This window comes from Mustela nivalis (assembly GCF_964662115.1).
Source record: "Mustela nivalis genome assembly, chromosome: 13".
NCBI lineage: Eukaryota > Metazoa > Chordata > Mammalia > Carnivora > Mustelidae > Mustela > Mustela nivalis.
The window spans coordinates 3,628,996-3,647,312 of record NC_139032.1 but is presented as its reverse complement, the minus strand read 5'-3'; the positions used below and the strand labels follow the sequence as shown (position 1 = coordinate 3,647,312).

General features: G+C 59.0%; 1 protein-coding gene across 1 annotated transcript; it reads right to left on the bottom strand.

The window, feature by feature from the left end:
• Positions 1-229: 229 nt before the first annotated feature.
• BARX1 (BARX homeobox 1) lies at positions 230-3,826 on the bottom strand. The gene is made up of 4 exons (XM_082695018.1): positions 3,416-3,826; positions 1,472-1,763; positions 1,305-1,389; positions 230-883 (listed from the first exon to the last, which is right to left on the bottom strand). The coding sequence occupies exons 1-4, from the start codon at positions 3,639-3,641 to the stop codon at positions 719-721; spliced, it is 768 nt and encodes a 255-aa protein (XP_082551144.1). The 5' UTR covers positions 3,642-3,826; the 3' UTR covers positions 230-718.
• Positions 3,827-18,317: the final 14,491 nt, after the last annotated feature.

The following is an 18,317-nucleotide window of genomic DNA, read 5'->3' as shown; positions in this document are numbered from 1 at the left end:
TTAGGGGAGGAGGCTCAGTCTGACCCACACGGAGAGCAGGCGATTCCTGAGATCCTGCGGCAACGGGTCCGCCTGCCCTGCCAGTCCGAGCCCGTGGGGCAGGTCACAGCTCGTTCCCACGAAGCCCTGGGAGAGGATGTTTCGGAAGCCAGTGCGAGGGTCCCCCTCCCGTTGCCGCGACCCCCTCTTCCAGCCCCGCAGACTCAGAAACCCCTTCATCAAGCCCCGCTGTGTCATAAAATATTTTATTGGGGAAAAAAATCACTGTCTTCGCAAGAGAGGGGTAGGAGCCCCAGCGACGTTGGGGACCCGGACTCAGGGTAGAGCCTCGGGCTCTCTGGGCGCCCTCTCGGGCGGTAGTGGCCTGAGCCGGGCGGCGGGGTCCCCGACAGGCGGAAGCTGGTGTGTGCCCACGGCGTCAGGACGCAGAGGGCCGGCCGAGGCGGGAGGGGGTGCGGGAGAGGAGCCGGGCGTGAATGCGCGCTGAGCTCCGGAACCAGGTGTTCGTCCGCTGCGCGGGACGAGAGTCTCCAGGTCAGGGCTGGGAGCACACTGGGGCCGGGCTTGGCTGCAAGGTCTGTGTCCTTTCTTGCTTGGCCCCCAACTGTCCGCATTCAAGGTAATAATAAAACGTTTATAAAGTAAACGGCGTGGCCGCAGAAGGGCCGGCTCGCGGCTTCCAGCGGGCGGAAGGAGCCTCGGTCGACGCTTTGCGCGCTCAGCCCTCGCGGCTCCTGTCGACGGTTTCGCCTGGCGCCTCTGCCGGCTTCTCTGCGTCCTTGGCGCGCTCCTGCTCCGTGAGCTGCTCGCTCGTGGGAATGGAGTTCTTCTTGGGCCGCCCCTTGGGCTTGGTGGGAGACTCCAGGCCGCCGCCCTGCAGCACCTGCGTATAGGACGGCCCCGCGGCCGTGAGCTGGGACCCAGGAGCGGGTCAGCGCGCCCCGTGCCCCGGCAGGGCCTGCCCGGCACAGCGAGGCCATCTGAGGCCGCGCCTAGTCCGGGGAAATGGCGGCCATTCGACCGCTGCTGGGGAAAAGCAACCGAAGGGTCGAGCCTAGGGGTTCAAGATAGCAAGGAAGGCCTGAGGGTGCAGCGGAGCACAAAGGAATGTGGGCTGTACTAGGGCACCCAGAGGCAGGGAGAGCGCAGAGAGAGTCCCTGTGAGCACCAGGCATGGAGGGAACCAGAAGAGTTGGGTAGAAGTCTCCGCGGAGGGGGTGGGGATGGGAGCTCCGGGAGGGCACAGGGGCCTGGTAGCGACGGTGGTGGGGGGGGGGGGCGCGAAAAATCACAAGCACACTCACTATTTTCTTCCATTTCATCCTCCGATTCTGGTACCACGTCTTCACCTGCAACTGGCTCAGGCCCAGGGATTCAGCGAGATCTATTCTGGAAAGAATAAGGTGCACCTTCAGCAGAGCAAGCAGACCCCTCCCACTACCCGTTGGGCTCAGCCTGGCCCCACCGCTACCTGTCCGGGGTGGAGAGGTACTTCTGTTTCTCAAAGCGTTTCTCTAGGCCCATCAGCTGCAGCTCAGTGAACACCGTGCGGCTCCGACGCCCCTTCTTGGCCTTGGCGCCCGGCTCCCCGGTGCCCGGCGTCTCCAACTTTCCGCGGAGCTGCAGCTCAAGAGGCAGGTGCGGCGCACCAGGGGCGCCGGACAGTCCAGGCCCTGCGGCCAATAACGCGGAGCCTAGCCCGGAGCAGCCCAGCGGCGCCAGCGGGAACTTAAACACCGCCGCCTGCTCCGCCTTCAACACCGCTGCAGGGAGAGAGAGTGCGGAGCTGGTGAACTTGGGCCGTGCTCCTCCTCCTGGAGCTCCCCCGCACTGTGCACTGCGGGAGTGCTCGCCGCAGCTGGCCAGTGCCACCCAGCGTGAAACCTTCCTGCACAGCCACAAAGCTCGAGATTTGCGCCGCCTGCCTAGGGTAAACCTCTTCAAAGCCAGCTTCAGTTCCTGCAGTCTAAGAGGGGGACCTCCCCCACCCGGGCCTCTGCCTGGTGTCCCCCAGGCCCCAGCGGCCTCCTGGATTCTCAGTGAACAAGGTCGAGGCTCCAAGATGCACAGTGTGTCTTTCAAAGAAAAGGGAAAGCAAGAAGAAATGGCAGCGAGTCAGGAAGGTGAGCCTTTGCCCCAGCCAAGTCGGCATGGCTGAGTCCGAAACCAGAATGTTAACTGCGTGAGCGCATCTGCTCCTCGGTGCGGGCGCCACAGCCCCACGGCTGGCAGGCTGGGGTCGCTAGCGGGGGCTGGGGGTGGGCGCTTCCCGGAAACTCCAAGCACCCCCGCATCAGGAAATTGTCCTTCCTGCTTTCTCTGTTTAGACCCTTCCCGGGAAGACGTTTCCATTTTCACGAGTTCAATAATGATGATTTTTTTTTTTTTTTTTTTTTTTTTTGCCCGCTTCAAACGAATTGCAACAGTGCAAAAAGCGGCGGAGGGGCTGCATCAGAACTGTGTTAAAACGAACGAACTGGCCCTGCAGCCCTCCGCGCTGGCGGGGCCCTGGATGTTGGATTTTGGGTGCCGAGCAAGGGTGTTTGCAGGGCGGTGCGCCTGCTGGGACGTAGGAGGCCTCCCTTCCCGGGCAGGCATCTTACTGCCGCGGGTGCGCGCCCCGCTGGAGTCGTCCAGGGCCGGGCAAGGTGCCGGCGAATGTGAGGAGGGGACGAGCGATCCTTGGGGGAGGGTGGGAGAGGGCAGGCAGACAGGCCCCATCGAGAGAAGTCCACCGACGGGCGGAGAGAGACCGGAAAAGGCCAGAAGAATAAGGGGTGCCGAGGAAGAGCACAGGCAGGAAAAGGCAGGATCAGCCAAGTACGTTAGAGAACCGGTGGCGGCAGAAAAAGCCGGAGCAGACAGCTCAAGATCCAAGGAGGCCCAGCCGACCTGGACGGAAAGGGCCAGGCAGGCAGCAGCGCACAGCCAGGCCTCTCGTCAGGAGACAAGGCCCACAGGAGTCAGCGCTGCGGCAGAGGCCGCGGGTTCCCCCACACGAGACCCCGGGACGAGCGTCAGCTACCAGAACAGCCCTTGGAGACGCGGGCTTCTGCGCCGAAGGTCCGGCTTACCCGCCGTGGGCAGCCGCGGCCACTCGCGACCAGCCCTCTGCGGCTTAGGCCTGGGAGTCCGAGGCCTGAGGTCTCTTAGACCCACAGTCTGACATGAGCAGTCGGCTCCCGCGCTCGGGATGCGGCTCGGGGCCCGACTGGAGGCCACAGGTCGGCGGTGAAGGACAGAACCGACTCCCTCCGAGCCGGCTCGGCCCGCGGGCACCAGGCCTGCCTACTGCGCGGCAGGGCGCCTGCTCCTCCTTTCCCTGGCCGGATCGCGCCCCGGGAGCCTCCGCGCCCAGAGCTGCGTCCTCGAGGCAACGCGACTCGCTCCCCCCAACCCCCGGCCCCGCACGTACCCAGGTGGCTGTGGAAGGGCCGCGCCGCCAGCAGCGCCTGCACGCCGAACTTGAGCAGCTCGCCCGCGGCGGCGGCGGCGGCGGCGGCGGGCGCGGCGCCCTTGGGCCCCGGCGGCTCGGTGAGGATCTCCTCGATCATGAAGCTGCGGTAGCGATGCGGCGGGTGGTCGGCGCAACCCTCGGGCAGTCCGAAGCGCGCGACGCTGGGCTCCCCAGGCCTCTGCATCGCGGCGCCCGCGGCTCGGTGGCGGTGGCGGCTCGGGCACGGGGCCCGCGCGGGGCTCTAGGCCGGCCCGCAGCTCCGGGCGGCGCGCGGGTATCGGCTCATGCCCCCTCCCCCGCCGGCCGACCGGGCGGAGGCGCAGGGCGCGGGCGGGGCGCGCGGGGCTCGGCGGGTCGGACCGGGGACTGCGCCCCCGCCCCGCGCCGCCGCGCCTCTAGCCCGGTCGGCCCCGCGTCACCGCCCCGCCCCGCCCCGCCCGGCCGCCCCGCCCCGCGCCGCCGCCCCCACCCCCCAGGCCGAGCCCGAGGGAGGCCGGAGAGGGGAAGGAGGCGGGATGGAGGGGGCCGCGAGAGGGGCGGGCCGAGGAGACCGAGGGGACCCAGCGGAGCGCACGCCCAGGAAGGAGAGCGCGGGAGATCACGGAGACCAGACCCCCAGAGATGGGAGCGAAGGGTGAGAGAGAGAGAGAGGTGAGACAGGGGCCAGCGCGAAACGGCGAGGCCACACAAGACGCGAGACAGCGAGGAGAGGGTGCCACGGACGCCGAGACGTGCGCACTCAGAGGCCGACGCACGCGCGGGAACCAGCGGGCCGCGACGTGCCGGAGGGCACAGAGGCAGGCAGGCCCGGGCATGGGTAGTAAAGTAAGGCCGGGGACCGGACCGCTAGGAAGGCAGCGGCCTGGCCGGGGGTTAAGGAGCCCTGGAGAGGTCGGGAAAGGAGAGACAAAGTCCGCGCAGCATGGCTGGGAAAGAAGTAGCCATGCGCAGCCTCCTGGCCCGCGCTCAGAGCCACCCGCCATGGTGGGGTGCAGCCGCAGGCAGGTGTGCAACTCTCAGAGCAGCGGGCGCACCTGTGCACTCCCGCCTCAGTTTACCAGACTCGGCCTTATCTGTCTCAAGCTGCGGTGAGAGGTGGTCCAGCCCCGATGTGCTTATATGACCAAGTGATGCAGGGACACATCTTCCTTGGCGATCCCCTCCTGGTGGAATGGGTCCTGTCCCCTTACTTAGAGAAAGAGACGGACACCCGGGAAGGAAACGCTGTAGCTCCACCTTTTCCCAGCTTTAGAGTAAGAGCATAGCGCTGAGCTGGGTGAAGGGCCACAGGCTGTCCTGGGAGCCTGAGGACAAACTGCGGCATCACCCTACGGGTCTCTGAGCTTTAGAGTGCCCACACGTGACTGAGGGAGGTACGACTTTCCCTGGTTCCCCTGTGTCACTGCAGAAATATAAACCCAAGCTGTGGGGTGAACAATCTCCCCAGCTCTCTGCTGAGTCTCTCTCTCTTGGGCTCTGCCCCTCCTGGCAAGTCACTGTCCCTTCTGGGCCTCAGCCTCCTGACCTGTCCTGAGGAGCTGCCGCTGTGGGGCTCCAGGGAGGCCCTGATGACTGAACAGGGAGTCCTGCACCCATGTGCGTCACAGGTCTGCTGGGGAGGAGTGCACAGTTTGTCTGGGCAAGGCGGATGGGTTTCCAGTGGCGTGGATGGGTATCTCTGGAGGCTGCGGAGAGTGCCAGTCCTCCCCTCTCATCCCTCTGCTGAGGTCCTGGACCACTTCCCCACCTCTCCCACTATGTGAGCTCTGCCCATCCTCTGGGTTTGCTTCTGGGAAATACCAGAGTAGGACCTACCATAGACATGGCCCTTCTCTCTGCAAGCTGATGCAATTTCTCCAGCCCCAGCTGCTGGCAATGAGATCCTGAGGCCAGTCCCAAGCCCTGGCACCTGCCCTAGACCTTTCGTTAAGTAGATGGCCAAGACTCTTTGTCCACAGGGACAAAGAGAATGTCTTACCAGAGGCTCTGAGGTCCCAGCTGCCCCTCGCCACAGTGGCTGAGTGCATTTTGCTGGCACTGCCCCTTCCTGAACGTAATCGCCATCATCAGGTCTGAGAGGTGGCCTCCAGGTGCTCCATGTGTGGGTGGTCCTGTGAGTCACAGGGCGGCTGTTTGGAAGGGGACAGTGTGGGACCCACGGAGGATGACCCACACGAGCAGGGCTCCCTCCCCGTGAGAGGCTGCATGACGGGGTGGGGGGCGCGCACTGCCACCAGTCCCAGGGAGGAAAGCCAGTGTCTCCCTCGGCGCTGGACAGCCCAGCCTGGACCGTACTGGCCTCTAGGGCCTCTGCCTCTTTGCTGTTGCTCCTGGCATAGATCTGACTCACACTCTTCCCCTCTCAGCTCCCGCCACCCCTGTAGGGCCCACTGGCCGCTGCCATCTCCCCCCACCCCTGCTTCCCCTTCTCTCGCTATCCCTCCTCCTGCTTCTGCCCACTTTGGGGGCTTTCCAAGGACATAACTTGGGGGTGCTTTCGTTTGCGGGTTAGGCCCAGCCATCCCCATTCTATCCCTTCACTCCTTCTGGGCCCCTGATGGACTCCGCCCAGCTTGGAACCGTCTCTTCTCCATGCATTTGCTCTTGGGGGAGGGGGGGTGTCTCAGGTCCTTTAGATGAAGACCCCTTCAGGGTCACATTGGACAGTGAGCAACGGTCACCAAACCCATTTGACCCCTAGTTGGACTCCGAGGTCAGGCTTGGGGAAAGGAGGTCACTTTCAGGGTGAGACCTCATCTCTAGACTTAGGGGAATTGGAAGAGCAGGGCAGCCCAGCCCGCACCTCATTTCACAGGTGCCGAGGCCCAGAGTGCCTCCCCTAGCTCTTTGGACCCCGGCCAGGGCACTTTCTCAATGGCCCAGTGAGGTCTGTGGCGGCGCAGGTAATGAGGCCCCGGGGCTCTTTGGAGATTGCCCTTGGGGAAGCAGTCGGAGGCCTCGGCTGGCGCAAAGTACTGAGAGAGCCCATCCGGTCACCCCTCAGACTCTCCCAGGGGCGAGAAGGCCCCTGACACCCCCCTTCACCCCGCCGCCAGACGAGATCTACCCGCGCGGTGCGATCCCAAAGCAGACCCGCAGATAACCCCTTTTAGGCGAAAAAATGTGCGCACACAGCGGCAGGGCCTCCTCTGCTCCGGAACTGCAGCGTTGTCGGCCGGCAAAGGGTTCACAGCGGGTCCCTCCTCCCCGAACGAGCCCCTCAGCCCCCACCCCAGGGGTGCAGCAGCCCGGCCAACGCCTGGGACCCGGCTGGGGCCTCCAGCCGCCGCCGCCGCGAAAATCCCGGAAACCGTCCGCTCGTGGCGGGCGCAGTGGAAAAGGTGACCTCAGCGCCCGAGGCCAGCCACCCTCTCCCGGCGGCGGGCGGCGAGGGGCTTCGGGTGGCAGGGGGGTCCCGGCGCCGCCCCGCCGCCGTCTGGGGCCCCTTTTCCCCACTGCTCTGCCCTTCCGGACCCCACAGCCGAGCTGCAAGGGAGACGCGGGGGAAGGGGGTTACCTCCCTCCCTAACCAACCCCCTCGGCCCGGGTGCGCAGGTTCCAGACTTTCCCCCTCCGCCAGCCAAGCCTCCTCCTCCCCCGGAGCCTCCCGGTGGGATTCTAAAGTCGTTCGCCTGATGGGTCCTACGTGCCGGGGGCAGCGGAGACTCGAGCGCGCAGACCTGGGCGAGGTTGGCAGCCCTTGGCGGTGTTTCTGCACCGCCGGGAGGGGCCTGGGACCCGCTCCCCCCGGACCCCCACGCGACCTCGGCCGGTGTCCTGGCTTCTCTCCTCCTGGTCGCGCGTTGGGATCTTACGAGGCAAAAACGGCATCCGGCGGGAATGGAGCGGAGGTGGCTTCTGGACCTGTCTGGCTCACCTCCGCGGCGATCGCCCAGCAGCTGCGTGCGGGGAGCCCCACACCTCCTCCGGGCCCACAGAGCGGGAAACCGAATCCCGACGGGCCTCCGCAGCGCCGCGCCCCCGCCCCGCCGCCAACCTGCTTCCGGAGCGCGCGCAACGCAGCTTCGCTGCCCCGCACACGGGTCCTCCTCCTCTCCCCTTTCCCCCGGGAAGTCTTCGGTTCCGACGGCCCCCAGCCTGGGGCTGCAGGCGGCGAGGACCCGCGCATCCGCCGGATCTCAGGTGGGAAGCGGCAGGAACGCACCGTCCGGCGCTCTGCTCCGCCTGATGCGTAAGTTCGAGACTGGCGACCTCTGGCCTGCCTTCAGTGTGGAAAATCTCGGGGTGCTCTCGCTCGAAGGTCACATCTCCCAGGGACCGCCGAGTCACTGTCTCGCTGGAGAAGCCGGTCTCTCTGGTACCTTCCTTCATGAAAATTTCGATGTCAAGTGTGGACTTTTCGTTTTGGATCGTTCCAAATCGCTGGGAGCTGGGGGCTCGAATTGGGTTTTGAGACAGTGCCTTAAGACACATGCCTCCCTCTTTCCTTCAAATTATCCCTTTTCGGGTATTTTACAGAACTTGCTCCTTTGGAATGTGTTACTTTATTTTTGTTTTGTGGTTATTTTTGTTAAACGTGTGGTTTTCTTTAAAAGTGTGAATTTTAGAAGATTATAGGCAGGTAATAACTGGCCTGACCCAGAGAAGACCCAGGGCGACCCTCCTGGACAGGCAGAGACAAAGGCCGCCTCCGCTTCCTGCCCACCCCTCCCGTGGTGCGGTTGGCTCACGCAGGGACCTTGGAACGCAGTCCAGCTGCGCTGATCAGCGCCGGAGTCCATACCGGGGGCCTGGAAGCTTTGGCCACTGCGGCCTCGGTTCGGTGGGGCCCCTCCGCAAGCGACCGCAGCGAGGCCAGATGTGGGCCGTCTGGTCTGCGGGAACTCGGAGATGTGCGCGGCACTCCGGGCGCTGCGCACCGGGGACTCAGCGCCAGGCCCCGAGGACACTGGGTCTGACTCCTGCGGGGTGCGGGTCTGAGACCACATTCGGACTCAGAGCTGCTCCGCCTTTGGGGAGAGCGAGGGTCAGTGCTCGCCAGCCCAGGGTCCTTGTGGCTTCATCCCAGCAGGTGCCAGGTCACCCACTCGCGAGGTCACTGGTCCCTGAGGTGGAAGAATAGGAGAGGTCCTGGGACGGAAGCCGATCCTCCGGCGCCACCGGCCAGGTCGCCTTTCTTTCGTTTTCTTTGTCCTTCCTTCCTTGCTCTCCTGCTTCGCTCCCCTCCCTCCATTCAGTTACCGTCTTTCTTCCTTCTTTTCCTTCCTGCTCTTCCTTCTCCACCTTCCGCTCCCCTCGTCCTCCCTCTCCCAGTTTCTTTTAGTGAAAAGGAAGGAGCCAAGCCACAACTGTCCTCCTCATAATAAGGGGAGAGGTCGCACTCACGAGTGGCCCCCCAGGTACCGGATACACAGACACAGAACCGTTGGAGGCATCCGTGGTCCGTGTGTCTGGATGGGGGTCTCCTTCCCAGCCAGTGAGTGGAGAGGCTGCCCAGGGGGCCGGGCTGAGGTCAAGTAACCCCAACCCCCAGGGTGGTTGCCAGGGGCTTGCTGGTTCCTCCAAATTCTGTTAGGCGGCAGGTGGGAGGCCAGATCGCGTTGTCCTGTTCAAGTAGGGACTCCAACGTGCTGCCCTCATCCCTGACACAGAAACCCCTTCCCTGGAAGACTTGGGATGAGGATGGAGCTCCAGGGGACAGAGGCCACAGCTGCCCGACCTCAGATACCAGGCCAGGCCTGGCCTCCAGTCCCCAGACTACAGGCCAGTGCTCCTCTCTCCTGCTGGTCTGAGTGAGGATGGGGTCAGGAGCGCCCACTTTTCTACCCCCCCACCTGTGCTTCATGCAGGATCCTGGACCCGTCCCTGGGTGCCAAGAAGGGGCTCAGAGGCTTAACTCTCAAACGTCCAAATGCAGAGCGCAAAGGACTCCACAATGAGCCCAGGACCCTGTTTTCTGGTCCTTCCTTGCTCCTGCCCTTGAGCAAGCCCACTCCCTGTGCAGGCCTCAGTGTCCCCAAATGAGACAAAGAAAGGGGTGAACTGGATGAATCGTCCTCCTTGCCAGTTTTAATAGCCCCATCGGGGCTCCCCAGCATTTTCTGTAAAGGGCCAGTAAGGTCAGTGTCTTGGGCTTTCCACGCAGACAGTGTGTTGCTGCTGCCCCACTCTGCCCTTCAGCACGGACGCGGCCGAGGGAACGCATGCAGGCTGTGTTCCGCCACACTTCATTTCTGCACACCGACACTTGAGTTTGATTTAATTTTCACGTGTAACGAAGTCTTATTCTTATTTTTATTTGTTCTGGCCATTTAAGAATGTAATCCCGTTGTCAGTTGTTAGGCGGCTTGAAGCCTGGCAGGATGGAGTCCTACCATCTCCTCGCACAAACGCGTGCTTCCACACCAAAAGTGTTACCTGATCCAAAAAAAAAAAAAAATTTTTTTTTCTGTTTTTTTTCCCCACAAAAGCACCCATTTGTTTTATAGCACTGGAGCTTGGGATGTGTAAATTATGTGGTTCATCCCCTATGGCCATGTTTGACTTCTCAATGATTTAAAGTCTTCTCGAAGCCAATACTGTCTTACACCTGGCTGACTGACAATCGGCAGCTCATTTTTTTCTTTCTTTTTTTTTTTTTATTAACATATAATGTATTATTTGCCCCACTTCACAGCACTCACCATAGCACATACCCTCCCCACTGTCCATAACCAGCTACCCTCCGTTTGTTTCTTGAGATTAAGAGTCTCTGATGGTTTATCTCCCTCCCCGATCCCATCTTGTTTCATTTTTTCCTTCCCTACCCACCACAACCCTCGACGTTGCCTCTCAAATTCCTCATATCAGGGAGATCATATGATATTTGTCTTTCACTGAATGACTTATTTCACTAAGCATAATACCCTCTAGTTCCATCCACATCGTTGCAAATGGCAAGATTTTGGTTTTTGATGGCTGTATAGTATTCCTGTGTGTGTGTGTGTGTGTGTGTGTGTGTGTGTGTGTGCCAGATCTTCCTTATCCATTCATCTGTTGATGGACATCTAGGCTCTTTCCATAGTTTGGCTATTGTGGACTTTGCTGCTTTAAACATTTGGGTGCACGTGCCCTTTCGGATCACTACATTTGTGTCTTTAAGATAAATACCCAGTAGTGCTATTGCTGGGTCATAGGGTAACTATTTTTAACATTTTGAGGAACCTCCATGCTGTTTTCCAGAGTGGCTGCACCAGCTTGCATTCCCACCAACAGTGTAGGAGGGTTCCCCTTTCTCCACATCCTCGCCAGCATCTGTCGTTTCCTGACTTGTTAATTTTGGCCATTCTGACTGGTGTGAGGTGGTATCTCATTGTGGTTCTGATGTGTATTTCCCTGATATCGAGTGATGCTGAGCACTTTTTCATGTGTCTGTTTGTCAGCTCATTTAATAGACGGACTATCACAGTAGCCCTTAGGGATTGTTCAGCCCACTTTCCAGTGCCTTGGATACTCCTTGTGACAGGGTGCTCACTCTCTTAAGTGGTAGCCCTAAGAGACTCAGAGCTGGATCCTCTGAGAACCCTAGCTACTGAGAGCCCAGTGACCTGCCTGACAGCTCTAGAAGGACAAAGGCCACCGTGGGTATGAGTGCTCCCTCCAGGGCCTGTCCTTTCCCATCTCTGCTCAATTCCATCTAAATCCTCTCCAGCTGCTGAAATGTGGATGGGCAAGGGGACCACAGCCTTGATTTTCTGGAAGTTTCCCAAGCCCTGAGACTTTGCAGGCCTTTGCAGCTGCCAAGTGACAGATCTTGCAAGGAATAGGCGAGGGGAAAGAATATGACAGAGAAATAGCTATTATAAATGTGTTTCTTGCTAGAAATATTTCCAGGAATTCTCATTCTGGTAAGGGCCTCACAGCGCCCCCCCACCCCCCACGTGCATCTTCAATGGCTCTCGCGCCCTCTGCTGGTCAGATGGAGTCCTAACTGGGCTCCCTAGGACAGTCTCCTTATCCAAAGGAAAAACAAGCCAGAGCGCTCTCTCCTTTTATGTACCAGACGCTTACTGGATGCTAAGGAGACAGAGGAAAAGGCATCTTATCTGTCCTCAAGGAGCACGGTGGAGCCATGGAGCCATGGAGAGCGGTAGACAGCGGTGTTCACGTGAGGGTGTTCATGGAGGGCGTTCACGTCCCAATCAGTGGGCTGGCGGCGCATGCCCGTTTTTACATGTTTGGAGACTTTTAGTGCCAGCCACAGTGGGCCTTTGCAGCCAGGCTGGAGCCCCATACCCCGTGCTCTCTCCTGAGGGATGCTTTCTGTCCCCTGCTGCTGAGAAGGGACATCTCGGCGCCCAGCTGTGGGCTCCTGCGTGTGCTCCCTAACTGGAATCACCCTGGGGACTGTCTGAGGAGCATGTCCTCTGAGTACCAGCCCCCAATATTATCTCGCTGAATTCCACTGGAGGGCACCTTTACCCCAAAGTTATAGGTAAGGAAGCAGGTACAGAGAGGCGACCTCATTTGCTAAACTGGCAGAACCACAGTTTGAGCCAGCGCTCCCTCCAGAGCCCCACCGCGGCCTCCGGGGGCTCCTCCGCCTCCTGACTTAACCCCTATATTCTCTGCAGCCCTGAGTGCTCCTGGGCTTCAGACTAGTGGCCCTCACTGCCCAAGTGCACCTCCAGCCAGGTGTCTAAAAGCACATGGTACTCACTGTGTTGAAGTCTGGACCCCTTATCCCTTGAGGCTCCCCAGGCTGCTGCTCCTGCTCCCCTAGGCGGGCAGGGTGGGGAAGATCTGCTGAGCAGGTGCAGATCTGAGCTCAGCAGGACCCTGCTGGCCAGGGGCCCTGGGAGGCAGGCCCCATTCTACCCAGAGAGCACACAGCTGGCAGGGCAACCCATGCAGGGGACACAGCAGCTAGGGTACTGGGCCAGGCCCTGTGCTGCCCCTAACTGGGGCCTAGCTGGGGTGTCCAGGAGAGACAGGATGACCACACATGGTGGCTTCAGGAAGAGCGGTCGGTTCTGAGAATCGCAGGAGGCGTTAGGGGAGGAGAGAGCTGAGCAGGTGTTGGGGTGCATCAGGTGGGCTCAAGGACCCATAGGAGCACCATTTGCTGGAGCTGGAAACCCGTCTGGAATGGAAGCTTAGAGAGGGGTCCAGGCCCTCCTGAGAGGTCTGGGTAGTCACCTGCTTGGAAACTGAAAGGCTTGTTCCGGAACCATGGCGCTTCCCAAACGGTTTTGCATTCAGTGGTACACACGGTAGTGTCCTCAGCCAGGGGGTCACAACTGGAGACCGTTCTGGTGCCTGGGGACCGCTGTTGGAGGCCCAGGGAAGGTCCGGAGACCTCTGCTTTAAGCTGGAGCAAGATGGCCATGGACAAACTGCGTAGCTCTCAGGGGTGCATTGCCTGCGTGGTAAAGGGTACTTCAGTGCACAACCCACACAACTGTCCAGGAGTCCTGCAGGTATTCACTGCCTCTGTTCTCCCAGAGCAAAATGGGTTTAGAGAGACGGATGTTGTCCAGCTTATCCTGTTCTGTGGGCCCCTTTCCCAGATGATGTGCCACATCAAAACAAGGGGGGAGAACGTCCTTTCAGCACACGTCACCTGAGGGATCTACCTTCATTCGGAAATTCTGTTGTTGTTTTTTTTTAAAGATTGATTGATTGATTTGACAGACAGAGATCACAAGTGGGCAGAGAGGCCGGCCAGCAGAGAGAGAAGGGGAAGCAGGCTCCCCGCCAAGCAGAGAGCCCGATGTGGGGTTCCATCCCAGGACCCCGGGATCATGACCCGAGCTGAAGGCAGAGGCTTTAACCGACTGAGCCACCCAGGCGCCCCCGGAAATTCCGTTTTTAAATGTTTTGCTGTTTTATGTTTCTATTACAGATTAGAATTTAATGTATTTCTTGGCGTTCTGAGCAGGAACAAACCCAGAGCCTGCCGTATTCCACAAGCGCCCTCTGGTGACATGCCCTGTGTAAGCCCTGACTGGGGACAGACCTGTGGTCTGCCTGTCCACTACCCACTATCAGGCAAAAGGCATTTGCTAATGTAATTGAGGTCCCTAACTGGTTGTGTTGAATAGATCAAAGGGGAGATAATCCCGGACCTGACCTACCTGGGGGACGGGGCCTCCCTGAAGTCAAAGTGGTTCTGCAGGCCTAGAAATTGGCTGCCACATGCTAAGGGGTCCACGGAGGGGCCATGGGGCCAGGACCCCAGGGGGCCTCCAGTTGTTGAGAGCAAGGAGGTAGACTCTGCCGACAGCCTGAGTGAGCTCTGGAGTAGTTCCGTGGTCGGCAGGGCCCGCAGCTGGGCCTCTGTGGGTCGCCGGCGGAGAACCCTGCCTGCTCCCCTGACCACAGACGCGCTGGGATGACGAGCCCGTGCTGCTCTGTTTACGGGAACTTGTGAGGCAGCAGTAAACTCCGATTCAGTAAGGAGCCCTGTGTGGTCCAACAGGACTTCTGCTGGGAGAGACAGAACATGAGAGAACAGGACTCCGGGACTCTTCCCCTGACTGGGACCCGGGGGGCAAAGCTGGGAGTCCGCCCTGCTGAGAGACCGTCGCATGCCTGGTCTGCAGGCACAGGCTGATACCTTTAGCAGCAAGCTGGCCACGGGGGCCAGGATTTCTTCCTACTTTTTGCCTGGGGCAGAAAAAAAGGACATCACTCTGGTCACCTGGTACCCTGCTATCCAGAGGCCATCTTGGTGTGCATAAGAGTGAGTCCGAGGAAGCCCTCCCTGGAAAGAGGGGGCTGCCCCCAACCCTGTCTGAGCCTGCAGGGCTGGCGGCCACACACGTGCCTGGTTGACTCTCCTGGGCTCGGGAGGCCAGACAAGGTAGCACGTGGCATTGAAGCCTGTTCTCCGACCTGGGGTCTGGTGCGCTGAGCCAGCCTGCTCTGTCCCTACCCGCTGTCTCAGCCCCCCACCCACCCCACTGCTCTGCAGACGCTGCCCTGCCCACAGGAGGCCTCCCCTCCCTGGTTGCCACCGGCTTCAGCCTCTGCCAGAGCCCGGCCGCCCTGGCTTTCCCACTCTTGCTTCCCTTGTTCTCCTGGCCAGAGGAAGAGCTCAGCGGGCCCCGTTGGGGGGCCTTGCCCACTCCGTGCAGGGGAGCACATGAGGCATCAGGAAGGCCCTGAGTACGCCATGTCCCTATGCCGCCGTGTAGATGCCGTGTGTGCTCGCCATGGGAGGGGCACGGAGCTGCACAGCCCCGCGGCAGGTGTCCTGCAGCGCGGTAGGGAGGGCGGTGCTGGAGCCACCCCAAGGACGTGTGTCCAAGAGTCAGGGCGCAACGCTATATCCACTAGTATCCCACACAGACAGCGCAGGGAAACTGGCCCTGGGCAGCTGGATGTTCCGTCCGTGGCCTGGAGGGTCCAGGGTGGGTACAGGTGGATAGGGGCTTCCGAGGCTCGCACACACCCCGTAGGAGCCCGGCCGGGGGAGGCGTGTGCAGCTGGGTCAGAGCACCCAGAGCCTCTCCTCCGTCTCAGCTGAGAACCTCATGTTTCTAGGAGGCTGGGGTAGTTCTGATCCTTAAAAACGCCCACAAGGAAGGTTCTGGAACAGGGCCGTCACTGGCTTTGTGGTTTCCTGGGCTCAGTCTGTTCTCTCAGCTGGAGGCTGGAAGTGCAGGATCAGGGTGTCCTCGGGGCTGCCCTCCCCCTGAGGGCCAAGGGAGGACGCGTCTTTGTCTCCCCCAGCTTCTGGTGGCTGTGGCCGCTCTAGTGTCTGTCTCTGTGGTCACGTGGCCTTCTTCCCATGAGTCCGTGTCCCCAGATCTCCCTCCTCATGAGGCCTCCAGTCACTGGGTCAGGACCCACCCTGATCCAGCCTGAATTCATCTCAACAAATTACCTGTTTCCAAGTAGAATGACATTCAAAGGCCCCAGGGAGTTAGGACTTCAATATGTCTCTTTGTGGGACACAATTTACCCAGCACTGCCCACAGAGCATCTTCGTACAAATTAGATCAAGACACACTGTCTTGCAGATAGGCATGGCGCAGCAGCAGAGCACAGGCTGGGGCTGAGCCCCTTGCTTGCCCTCGAGCTTGATACCCTGGCGCTGCACAATTGTAAGCAGCAGCCCTGTTCTAGAACCTCTCATTTATAGGTTTAACATCCATCCCAGGTAAAATGTCCAGACTGGAATTTCACTTTCAACCTGGGCCAGAAGGTGTTTTGAAGCCCAAGGGAGGAGCCGAGGCAGGGGGCCAAGGCAGGGTCTGCAGCAGGTGAGGCCAGGGGTACATTATCTGCAGAGAATTTAAGAACAATCACAAAGCTGAGTATAAGATGATCTGCTTTTTATTACCACCATGCACCACTATTCTAAACAGGGTAACCCAAATCTTCCATTGGTTTCAGTTCTTTTTTTTTTTTTAAGATTTTATTTATTTATTTGACAGAGAGCAATCACAAGTAGGCAGAGAGGCAGGCAGAGAGAGAGAGGGGGAAGCAGGCTCCCCGCTGAGCAGAGAGCCCAATGTGGGGCTCCATCCCAGGACCCTGAGATCATGACCTGAGCTAAAGGCAGAGGCTTAACCCACTGAGCCACCCAGGCGCCCCTCATTGGTTTGAGTTCTAAACAATCACTACAGGGTTTCCAGGTGAGCACGTGCTTAGTCTCTGTCTTTTCGTGAACACTGTGGCCTATGTGAAGTTGCTTGGAGATCCGGGACATTGCAGCCACCCAGGCATTCACATCCATCTTGAGGGTAGGGGGCTTTGGCACCTTGGGCAGTCATGGCACAGTGGAACTGCACACCCATGACACCCAGGGTAGTCAGTGTCCCTCCGGAAAGCACAGTGACCACAAAGACAAAGATAAACCTCGAGCTCCTTCAAGTCTGCGGTTCTGTGAGAGCGCTGGGAGTTTTTATGTGTTTAAACCTTCCGACGGTGGAAGGTGTGAGGTGAGGGGTAACCCTTCTATATCCTGCACACAGTGGTTGCTACTAACCTGTGATTAAATGGGGGCGCCTGGGTGGCTCAGTGGGTTAAGCAGCTGCCTTTGGCTCAGGTCATGATCTCAGGGTCCTGGAATCAAGTCCCGCATCAGGCTCTCAGCTCAGCAGGGAGCCTGCTTCCCCCTCTCTCTCTGCCTGCCTCTCTGCCTGCTTGTGATCTCTGTCAAATAAATAAATAAAACCTTTAAAAAATGGTAAAGAATGGGGGCCCCCCAGTGGCTCAGTTGGTGAAGCCTCTGCCTTTGGCTCAGGCCACGATCTCAGAGTCCTGGGATCGAGCCCCACATCAGGCTCCTCATTCAGCAGAGAGCCCGCTCCTCCCCTTGCCACCATCCCTACCCTTTGTCTCTCAAATAAATAAGTAAAGTCTTTTTTTAAAAAATGGCCAAGAGCAGCATCATGTACCAATGCCAGCTTCCTGCTGTGGATATTGGTTAACTACAGTTAATCAACCTCAGTCGTCACCACTTGCAGAATGGCCAGAAGGCACTCAGGGACCTCTCTATACTCCCTTTGAATCTGTGATATAGTTCAAAATAAAAACTTAAAAAGGTAATGGGGGACAAGAATGATTTCAGAAACCAAGCCAAACCAAACCAACAAACAACCCCCCCCAAGACACCACAATAGTCCAAATCGCAAAGCGTAATCATTTTGTTTGTAGTGTACATTTATTCTGTATGTGAACTATTTTACTGCGTTCAGATATCTTTGAAATTGAGATTTATTATTCCTTTAAAATTATGTCACTTATTTGAATTCTATTTAAAGGTTTTTAAACCGTAACAGACCAGTATATAGGTTGAAGGTTTTCCCCTTGGAAAAAGTGCATTCAAGTCGGTTAGAGGTATCAACCCACTGGCTTCTTCCTATTTTGTGTGATAATATATATTTTTTTACTGGCATGTAGTTCAGAAAAAGTCAACTGAGTTCCTTTACTGTCACGATGGAGGCTATGACTAAAGTCATTTCATGATTATAACAGAAAACAGTTTTGTCACGTAGTGGTGGGGTGCTAAATAAGGAGTCACTCAGGCAGGCTGGGTGCGGTGCCCGGCCCCGGTCGACCTGTTAGCTGGAATCCTTTCTCCCATCTTGGGGCCTGAACTTAGCTCTGCCCAGCGCCCTCTACCCTCTGACCCGTCTGTACATCTGGAGCTTGTTATCTGCGAGGTAAACACAGGGGCGCCCATGGCCCGAATGTCAGGGCAGGCTGGCTCTGCGTTTGGTTCCCGGGAGGGAGACAAGTTGCAGGAAGCTTTGCCCCCAGAGATGAAAGCTGCCCTACTCAGATGTACTTACCAACGCTCTTGTAGAGGTGACTCTTGGTCATTTGGGACCCAGTGCATGCGGACACTGGGTTCAGGCGGGAATCCCAACAGCAACTGTGTTCCCTCTGTGGGCCTCCCACATAAAAGGGCCCACAGACACTCATCCACGTGCTGCAGAAAGGAGCTATTGGGTCCCATGTGGGTGTGCCGTGTTCCACATCCTCACCACTGCACCCGCGTCACTGCTCTCAGCTGCTCTCTACACAGCCCAAGTACCCCTCCACCCCTGGGCCTCAGTTTCCCCATCTGCAATTGGATGGCCCTCCAGGTGCCTGCCAGTGCTGATGTCATATTTGCCCCAGATGTCATGGTCCAGGACCCACCCATTCCTCCCTGCAGCTACTCAGTCCATGAGCCAGCCACCCACAACAGTCCTAGGGACTGGGCACGGTCTTCTCCCCCTTCTATGTAAGGAAACTGAGGTGAGCTACGTTGGTAACTTGCCTGTTTACTCTGTAGTGAGCGTGGAGCTTGAACCTCAGCGCTCACAGCGCTCCCTGACCACCAGGCCTCCCTTCCTCCACTGCAGGCAGAAACAGACTTGAAGTTCCCAGGACCAACGGTGTACCAGTGAAACTGCAAGCC

Excerpts from the sequence above, each read along its gene's own strand:
- BARX1 (XM_082695018.1), bottom strand. The coding sequence starts at position 3,641 with ATGCAGAGGCCTGGGGAGCCCAGCGTCGCGCGCTTCGGACTGCCCGAG. Across the intron at positions 1,764-3,415 it reads GCCCTTCCACAGCCACCTGG|CGGTGTTGAAGGCGGAGCAG; the intron begins GTACGTGCGGGG and ends CTCTCCCTGCAG. Across the intron at positions 1,390-1,471 it reads TACCTCTCCACCCCGGACAG|AATAGATCTCGCTGAATCCC; the intron begins GTAGCGGTGGGG and ends TATTCTTTCCAG.